We start from the raw sequence: 10,517 nt of genomic DNA on the forward strand, positions 1-10,517 counted from the left end.
TGTTTTTACCTGAGTTTTGCTAAAATCGGAGAAAAGTGAAATATAATATATTTTATTATCCTATAATAAAACTAAATAGTCGTCTTGATATATTATATACTATCTTACTTGTTACTTATACAATATACGAAAGATTAATTTTATATATTTTTAGTTTTATCTACAAAATGGTACAATGATGATACCAGACAATCGATAACAAAGCAACACACAAACACGTGAGTTTTGTGGGTGGACAATCCCACGACGACTTTTTTAGTTTATTGAAAGTTGACAAACGAACAACAGTTTACATGATCTTATCATCTATGATAAAATAACATGGAAATCAAGCTTTTGGGTCCTAATTAAAAAACACTTTCTAACCATTTGATATTCAAATAAAATAAACAAATTATTTTAACTCCGTCTTTTGATCCGTGACGGCTGCTCTTTCCTGAAGAATTTTCACACCAATATACCTTCCCAACATCATAGTTGTTGCCTGAGGATTTGTTCCCGGTGCGTTGAAAAATGTTGAAGCGTCGACGACTCGTAAAGAATCTACCCCAATGACTTTCAAATGGCTATCTACCACCTTGTTAGGCAAGCATCCACCATGGATATGCCAAATTGTGGCCAAAGTTGCACGACAGAAACTCGCAATGGCCTCATAATCAGATTTATCATCAGGCAACGACTTCCCAATAAATCTAAAACTATGGACACCAGCAGAGTCACTAAATTTGTATTCTTCCATGGTTGGAGTTTCCAACATTTTTATAATAACTTCCATTGCATTCCAGCATTGAAGTACGTCTTCAGTGCGATTGAAGTAATTAAAACGAACGCTTGGGCTAACAGTTACATTGGACGCCGATAAGAGATGCAGTGAACCACTTGATATTGGCCTACTAACCTTTCCAGCAATAATCTGCACACTTGAGTTTACAGATGACACCGAACCCACAGAAGGTATGAAACTCATGAGAGGTGTGTTTGGGGGGACTGAAACAGATTCAATATACTGTCCACTTTCAGTAATCCCAACCACACGAAGTCCTGCATCTGTTAATTCATCTGGAAGTAAGATATTTACTCCAGTACGTTGATGATCAGCCATAAACTGGCCAATGAAAGGATGGTCCCGAACAACAGGTATATTTAGAGACGAAAGGTATGAACTTGGCCCGATTCCACTTAGCAGCAAAAGTTGTGGGCTTCCGAGAGCACCGGCACTCAAAATTATCTCTCCATTTGTTCTTACATGAACTTCATGATATTTTCCATTTGAATCATGGTATGCAACGCCAACCGCAGCTATGCCAGAAAATATTACAAATCACTGTCAGATGAGGTTGTCCTTCCTTCAGTAAATATAATTAGCAAGAGTGAAGAAATTGTAATCCCCCAAAACTGATTGAAAATTTCCGTTTTAATCATGGATTAATTTTCAATGTATTTTATGAGAAGTTAATACAAGAGCATAACTTATCCAAAATCAATTTGGTTCCAATATCGACCGACACTCACGATTTTCCCCAAATTTTATCAATTTTCAAATGATTTTTTTTTGTCCAAAACGCATAAATCTCTGATTGACATAATTTACTCATCTATGTTCAGTATTTTAATTTATTGTTTGTAATTTTGAAAATGTGTCTATAGTAACTAAATTTTTAAAAGTTATAGAAAGACAACTGATGTAATGGTTTAAGTATTCAGATTTATATAAGATTTTCATAAGAATATTGGTTTCAACAATTTAAGTAGAACATGAAGAATGTTTGATTACCTAAAGGATCAGAGGTGGAGAAGATGATCCGGTCAACCGTCGCATGAACCAACACATCTATATTTTCAGACATGGCATTGTTAAGAAGCTCAACCGCCCCATGTCGTGTCCCTGAATTATCGAATGTTGAACCACCCACCTTAGTTCCTTGGATGTGGTCAAAAGTGAACCCGTTATTAGGATGAACTTCTGATTCGAGTAACGCATTTAAAAAAGAAGTTTGCAACTTATTAAAACGTGTTGGACGAGTAACAATGCTTTTTTCGACCCACTCGTACGCTCTTTGGACAGAACCCTTATCCAATTCAATACCAGAATTATCATAAAAGTAGTCATCCGCTCTCGAATAAAACCCAAAGTTTATCATGCTACCGCCTCCCAAAACCCTCGCCCTTGCGTTCAGTACTCCGTCTTCAGAAACAAAACCTTCAGTCGCCGAATCATGATCATTTGCCGATAGGAGAGTCCGATAGATATTGTTTTCATGAAAATCGCTCGTATTAAAGCTACCACCCCTCTCAAGTAGCAGGACGGAATAGGATTCAGATAAAGTGGCAGCTAAGGGGCAACCAGCAGTCCCTCCTCCGATGATGATATAATCGTATGCTTTTGCAGGAGAGAAATCCGTGGCTTCGTGTGTAAATTGATGGTAATTTGATTCTGCATAACATACATACATCATGTGAGTATACACAAGTTTTTTATTCTTTTATATGAAATATCCATAACTTTTGTCCATTTTAGGATAGAGAGGTATAAGAGCTATAGATGCTTGCCTGGAGGAGAATCGTGACCAAAAAAGCATTCTACTTTCCCTTGTAGCCCAAAGCAGACTAGAAGGAAAATGAGAGAAACATTATGCAACATTACTTGAAAGTTCTTCATTGTAGTATCGTAGAGAAAATGTTGGCAGTCTTTCTCTAAAAGATAATAAGCATAATTGATTGTTCTACTTTTTCAAGGGGGATATGAGGCTATATGGTAACGAAGTGAGAATAAAAAAACATTAATTTATAGATGAGGAATACTACCATATCACGTCCTTTTTGGCTTCTTTTCTTTCCCCTCTAACAGCAATTACGTAAGGGTAAAGATAACTAAAGGAAAAAAACCGACATAATAATATTAAGAGACTTTAGGACCGGACACATGATGGCTACCATATACTAATTGATATTTATCAATATAACATATATAATTGTTTCTCTAATGGTGATCCTGATTTGACTTGAGCGCAGCAGCGCCTACGAATTCCCTGGTTGAAGTTTATACTTTAAAACAAGACAAGGTAAAACGAGGCTACACCATCTACAGGATGGATTTGAACAGGATGATCGAGTCTCAGTACCTTCGTCACCAATATTTGTGGATCATCTATCCAGAATCTTGTGTTGCGGGTTCTTGCTTCAACAAAATCGATTACTAGAGTACCAGACATCTAGAATTCTTAAAAAATATAAGAACTTGTGCCAACATCCATGTAACTTTGTGACAACGCTTAAATTTGGATGTTGAAGGGTGTATTATATATCATTCTGTACTCACCATAGGAACATTTAAATCACTTGGATTAGGTATATATACTTTTCTGTACAGGCCTTTAAATCACTTGGATTAGGTATACATACTTTGTGACAGTAGACACCACTTCTATCCACATTCATTGAGGTTGCATTGAGTAGGAAATGCTTAGTATGGACTCTTGTATGGACATTGAACAACTAACGAAAGGGGAACAACACAGACGCAAGTATTTAAAATGTGCATAACTTTTATTTGCCTTCGAATACGAAGGACATATTATACCGACTTAAGGTCCTACTTGTCGAGTTGGAGTCTTTGAAGAACAAGAAGTAGCATTCCCAACTTTCAGACCCAAATTCCTTAATATAAAGCTCGTTATTCGACTTTAAAAATTTCCCCATTATTTTTGTTTTATTTTTTTTAGTGTGTTTTTTTTTTTTTTTTTTGAACGGCAAATTTGGATCACTGACGGACCATTGGAGTATCATTTGTGAATGATTAATTTTGATAATTCACATAAGTGCTTAGCTTTCTAATTAAATATGATTGTGTCAATAAATGATTCAGATTATTGTTTAGCTTTCTAATTAAATATGCTGGTGTAATTTTTTTTTTTTTTTTTTTTTTGGACGGTGAAAAAAAAAATTCTTTTTTTGGACGGCGATGTTGTCAATAAATAATTCAGGTTATTGCTTAGCTTTCTAATTAAATATGATGGTGTCAATAATTCACAGGGCAATCGTTTTCTACGCCTTAGACAAATAGTCTACTTGTAGATTGTTTTTATCCCCTTACAAAAATTCAAGCATGTGTTAAAAAGAGAATTGTATTCTTCTTTTCAACCACACAATATATCTTGTTTATTTATCTATCTGGCCCACTCCATAGGGGATAGATCATTTATCTGGATGACAGCACAAAAGGGTGCAATTCGATTGGGAGAATTGGTGTTGGAGTCTGTATGTTGCTAGGATAATTCCAAAATCGTTATATTTTTTTTTTTTTGTAAGGTGTGGATAGGTTTGTTCCTTGTTGTATTTGAACAAAATCTTTTTTCATTGCTGTTAAAAAGAAAAAACCTTCATAGGCCGGTCTAAATAGAAATTTAAAAACTGATACAAAGCGTCTCAATATATCACATCATTGACGAAGTATATAATGGTTAATATTCAAGCGGCTCTTAAACCATTCACATTTGATTCTTTATCTATATCCATATAATTATACTAAAAATTACTATTTTTTTCTCCTTTTCAATTAAATGATACCTTTTATACATTTATACTTATATTTTCTCTGTTCTCTACTCGCAACCACCTTTAAAGATATTAAAAAATTTATAAGAGGTGAACAGTATTTTCCATGTATTTACAAATGAAAAATCACATTCTCAAATATTTTCTCTTTTCTCGACTCACAATCACTCAAAACCACTCCCAATCATTCTTTATAAATATAATTAACTGACTCACACACATATAAGGGATCCAATGCTTATGAAATTAAAAGGATTACAAATGGGTGGAAAGGGAAAAGCCAAAAAGCCTTGACAAATGTAGATCCACCCGTTTTGAGAATCAAATATCTTATATTATCTCTACAAGTTGATCAGTCTCTTCGAATTTTATATATATATATATATATATGGTCGGGATTTAGAGAATATGATGGAAAGTGTGAGAACGGTGAGAACGCGTTTGGATCGTCCGATCAAAACAATCTATGGACTAGATTGGCACGGTGGCGTTTTCGTAAATAACATCAATTTTATTACGTGGACGCGCTTCATTAAGGGTAAAAGCGTCTTTTGACTACTCCAAACAAAACGTCATCTCATGAAAATAAAACGCCAAACAAAAATCACACACCATTCTAACTAAAAACGCCATCAAATATAAAACGCCAAACTTAATTATAGTAAAATCCCGCCTAAAAAAACGCTAAAAAAATCCTATATATACAACAACTCATACTTTTAATTAAAAACACACACACAAAAACCCCAAGCGCCATATTTAATATATACCATTCGTCTGATAAAAAGCCAGAAAACCCAAACATCAAATATATTGTTCTCAATAAAGTGTAGTTGTATGGGGTGGACAAACATTGTCAGTTATCTTTCTTAACTGAGGATTAGCAATGTTATTCATCACCATACAACAACACTTTATTGATTTTAGCATGATCAAATTTACAGTTTTAAGGTGGTTTATTTTGTGGCGTTCTTTTTCTCGGTAAAACAGCAAAAAAGATAACATTTTGGCTAAAAGGGTGTAAACTCAACAACATTTTGCTGCATGATATGGACAAAAATTATAGAAAAAGAGTCTGATTTCAGACTTTGTGTTTCCAAACGGCGACAAAAAAACTACTTCAAAAAACAAAAATCAAAATAAATCATACGAAAGTCGAAATAGCCAGTGAAGATGCTTCAAAAGAAGAAAGAGACTGGTGACAGTGAAGATTTGGAAGATCAATATTTATTTTCTTTAATTTTCTTTTTTGAGTTGATTGTTATATAGAAACAACGCCATATCTAATAAAAACGCCAAAAAGCCAAATGTCTTACACCTTTGGTGTTTATCAAACCATCATAAAATTAATTTGGACAAGTATTATAAAAAACCAAAAAAATAAAAAAAATAATAAAATAAATAAAAAACAAACTTGAAAATGTAACTAGAAACAGTAACTAAAAATCAGTAATACTGAAGATAGGGAAAATTTATTAAATTAGAATCTAAAACGCGAAACTTGAAAGATGGGACGTGTTACAGACTTCAGAGATAAAGTTTGTCAAAAACAATAATTACAAACAGTAACTGAAAAGACTAATACTTTATTATAATAACGCACCGCCTAACTTAGGCGCCAAAAAGAGATCCTATAAAATGATACGTCTCAGCAACTTCCATTTGATCAAACCAAAAAAACAAATGTTAATACTACTAAATACCACTCACTGTAAAACGCCAAAAAAAATCAAAGATGGCTAATATGCGTTTTTGGATATTCAGTATTGTTATTCGTGAAGTTTCACTGAATGAATTGTTAGCGGAGGCGAGTAACTCAGTAAGATTTTGCTGCATGAGATGGACAAAAATTCAAGAAAAAGATACTGATGCCAGTCATATGGCATTTTGTATATTTTGTTCTTGAAGAAGGCTTGGATGAGGAGAATAGATCAATGACACTGAAGAGTGGAATGATTATAAAGATGAAGATCAACATGAAGAAAAAGCGAAAAACCCACCCACACATCATAGATCTACGTCCCCAAACATCCACAAAAAAGCCACTTCAACAGACGAGCAGGCAAAAATAATCAACCCGATGGGTTTGTTAAGTTTTACATAAAACGCCATATTTTTTTGTGACAGTTCTTGTACTATTAAAGAACAGAGAGACTGATGACAGTGAAGATTGTGAAGAGAGAACCGATTATGATTTTTAATTTATTTTCTTTGCTTGTATTTTTTTTTACTATGGCTGAAATATAATCCAACAATTGTAAAACGCCAAGATACCACAAACGCCAAAATGTTTATAAAAAATAATAGAACAACGGGCCATCTTTTTAAAACGCCCTGAAAAACGCCATTCAGATAGATTTCCTGACCACCCTGGGTTCCAATGGCATAGGATTTGAATAAACGTCAAAAACGCCAAAATGTTAATACGATGAAACCATTAAACGCCATTAATTATTGAATTTGGTTAACGCCAAAATCTTAAACCCCAAAAATTAAAACAACATTCGGAAAAGCGGAACTGGAAAAGCAGAAGATGAAAGGACAAAAAATTGTGAGAACGGTGAGAACGCATCCTGGCCCAACACATGTCACGCGGCATAGAGAAGGGCGAAGGGGCTTTTTGTCTTTTAATTCTTCTTTTATTTTCACAACGCGGTATAATATTTTCTGGTGTCTAAGTGTTTTTTGGCGTTAATTGTATTTATTAAACTTTTTAGCATTGAATTAATTGTTTTTGTGTCACATATATATTTTTTTGGCGTTATATCGTTTTCTGGTTAATTTTTTTGGCGTTTGTGGCGTTTTGTATAATAATTCACTACGAGTAATTAATATTTGCATAAGATTAAAATAAGACCAATTTTTCTTTTGGCGTTATTGAATTTTTTGGCGTTTTATACCCTTTTACAAGGTGTTTTGCCAGCAGTTGTTCTCCCAGTTTTCATTCTACTAGCGTTTTGGTGTTTGTAGTTTTTGGCGTTTTATATAATAAGGTATTTTATTTATAGAGAATTAGATAACAAAACAACATATAACTTGATATCAGTACAATATAAAATGAAAACAAAAATAATTAAAAATGGTAATCTAGTTTTTCTTTCCAATCTTCAATGTCATCAGCCTCTTCTTTCTTGAATTTGTTTTTGGCGTTTTGAAACTTTTTTGAATAATTTAGCTAGATGCCAACTTTCCTTCATAAACCCTGTCTTTTTTCAGAAGAAGCTGCTTAGTGGCATCCTGTTTTTTGGTGTGATATTCTTGTTTGGTGGCATGTTATTAAAGATCAACTCTTGCTTGATGCTATTTGTAATAATGGAGTCCAAAATAGCATTTTACACTTGTGTTGAACCCTTTATTCCATCCATATAATCATCAAGAACAAAGCTCACATGATGGCATATCACTGTCATCATTCTCTTTTTCTTGGATATTTGTCCATCTCATTCAGCAAAATACTATTGAGTTATCCCCCCTCAGAAAAAGGATCCATTTCAGTGAAAGCTTTGCCATCGGTGGTGTTTTAAAGGTAGTGGGTTCTAGAGGATATGGCGATTGTGTTTTCTGGTTGTGATTAATTCCATTGTGTATAGACCCCTCTCTTATATGATGGCGCGTAGTTTAGGCGGGACTTTTTATTGTAATAAATGATAGTAACAAAGTAACTGTCTTTTCGGTTACTGTTTTTGTATTTACTGTGTTGATCAGCTTTTATCAGTTTTATAGGTTATAGACGTCCCATCTTCTAATATTGGCGTTTTTTTTTTAAATGGCGTTATGCAGACCAACATGACAAAATACAATAACGGAGTAAATAAAATATTAAGCAGGAAAAATATTTTTTGTTATTTTTGGCGTTTTGTTAGGGTTAACCATTTTTAGTATTTTTTGGCGTTTTGCTAATAAAGATAGAAATATATCGTTTAATTATCTTAAAAAAAAGAAGATTATATAGAAGAAAAAAAAAAGAGGAAAAAAATTAAAATCCTTCGTCAGAAGGTACTTTATCCGAATAGTATCAATCACTTGCGTCATCTTCTTCCTCCTCGGAGTCTTCTTCTGGATCTTCATCCATGTCATCACATTCACCTTCATTAGCTTCTTGTTCCTCAAGATTCTTAAACCTCCACCTGAACATGTCTTGCATTAACTCCAATTTTGAGTTTATTTCTGTGTTGGTACAAGTGGCTTTATACAATTCTTCCATGAAACCCAGTCGCTGCTTTGTCATGATGTTCTCTAGCCAGTAGACTTCCTGCTCTCCACTGTCGTATGTAACCGTCACCATGTCTGTTTCATCATCAAGATGCCATGATGTCAGGACAAGGTCTAGCTTCACATCTCCTTTGATTGGTCCAAATTTGCTGGTTAATGCTTTCATAAGCATATGCGTTTCATGGCATTCGTTGTCTAGAGCGATGCCAATGGATAAGATTTTCCTCTGTATCTCTTCTTCCATCTTCAGAATTGCCCTGACCGTCTTAACATACACCCTCCTTCTGTTGTCAAAATGGAAGACGTATCGCCTGATTCCCAGAGTGTATCTCCACGAAACGATTGTTGCCATTTTTGGCGTTTTGGTTAAGTTGGCGTTTTTGGTTAACGATTTTTTTTCCAGAAAATTGATAGATTGAAGTGATTATGGAAGCTATGTTTTACCTTTGTATATATAATGATGTTTTTGGCACGTAATTTAGGAGGGAATTTCATCTAATAAATGTTAATAACTGAAATTCAGTTATTTTGTGTTGTTTCATCTTCCTGTAATATTCAGCGCGTTTTATTACTAATTTTTGGCGTTTTGTTTTTAATACCGTTTTTTTTTTGTATGGCGTTTTATCATTTGATGGCGTTTTGAATATGAGCGGTAAAAGACCCGTTTACCCTTAATGAAGCGCGTCCCACATAATAAAATTGATGTTATTTACGAAAACGCCACCGCGCAATCTAGTCCATGGATTGTTTTGATCGGACGATCCATAAGCGTTCTCACCGTTCTCACACTTTTCACCATTTTCTCTAAATCCCGACCATATGTGTGTGTGTGTGTATATATATATATATATATATATATATATGTATAGGGTAAGGTTCATTTGAGAACCACCCTTATTGCGAGAACCAATGTGAACACAAAATAAAATCTAAAACGAATCAAAAAGCACTCAAAAATATTTTTTTTAATATTTTTTAAAAAAAATCGCTATATTTAGTTAGCAAAAAATAAAAAAAAAACTATTTTTTTCGAGTAACAGTTATCCATGCACATGTGCATATGTATCATTAGTTTGACAAATTCCGTAATACGTTATCAGTAATAGACAATTGCACTTTAATTTACAATACAATCCGTAATACACTACCTTTTACATTACCAATATTCTAAATGCACATGTGCATCATAATGTATAACCATTGTCACACCCTCAAAATACCACATAGGGAGTGTCCCTGATAGGCGTGTGACGTACCAATAACGAGCCACCAATTACATTGAACCCATACAAGTTATAATTAAAATCCCCATTATTAATAAAAACATCTTCAATAAGTTTAACGAAAACCAATAAGTTCAGCGGAAGCAAATAGTAAACGAAATTAAACTGTTTCAAAACCCAAGTATAGTATCAAGAAATCAGTCACATAATTCCTTCCTGTCGACCCATGACCACTCCAGCTACTCCAGACAGCAAGTTCCCCAATTCCAAGATACCTAACGACCTGCGAGCATGCAACAAGTGTATCAGACAACGCTGGTGAGTTCATAGTTTTACGAAAACGTTGTTTACCAAGTATGTAGTTAATCCATTGAAGTTAATTCCCGAAAGTAATGATGAAAACAATGTTGATAATATCCCAATACAAGACGGCTTCTGATTTACATTGCCCTTTCTCCAATGCTCCTATCAAAGCATTGGTCATGACTAGGTCATTAGTTCAACACCCGTTCTCCCAGATACGGGGTG

The 10,517-nt window shown here is 34.0% G+C and overlaps 1 protein-coding gene across 1 annotated transcript; it reads right to left on the minus strand.

Moving 5' to 3' along the window:
* Positions 1-219: 219 nt before the first annotated feature.
* On the minus strand, positions 220-2,778 carry LOC110929307 ((R)-mandelonitrile lyase-like). The gene is made up of 3 exons (XM_022172444.2): positions 2,551-2,778; positions 1,775-2,434; positions 220-1,299 (listed from the first exon to the last, which is right to left on the minus strand). The coding sequence occupies exons 1-3, from the start codon at positions 2,657-2,659 to the stop codon at positions 395-397; spliced, it is 1,674 nt and encodes a 557-aa protein (XP_022028136.1). The 5' UTR covers positions 2,660-2,778; the 3' UTR covers positions 220-394.
* Between the last annotated feature and the right edge of the window lie 7,739 nt (positions 2,779-10,517).

This window comes from Helianthus annuus, chromosome 3 (genome assembly GCF_002127325.2).
Source record: "Helianthus annuus cultivar XRQ/B chromosome 3, HanXRQr2.0-SUNRISE, whole genome shotgun sequence".
Classification (NCBI taxonomy): Eukaryota; Viridiplantae; Streptophyta; class Magnoliopsida; order Asterales; family Asteraceae; genus Helianthus; species Helianthus annuus.

Coding starts and splice junctions, on each gene's coding strand:
- LOC110929307 (XM_022172444.2), bottom strand. CDS start 2,659: ATGAAGAACTTTCAAGTAATGTTGCATAATGTTTCTCTCATTTTCCTT. Junction 2,435..2,550: donor TGGTCACGATTCTCCTCCAG/GCAAGCATCTAT, acceptor TATGTTATGCAG/AATCAAATTACCATCAATTT. Junction 1,300..1,774: donor CTCCACCTCTGATCCTTTAG/GTAATCAAACAT, acceptor TTTCTGGCATAG/CTGCGGTTGGCGTTGCATAC.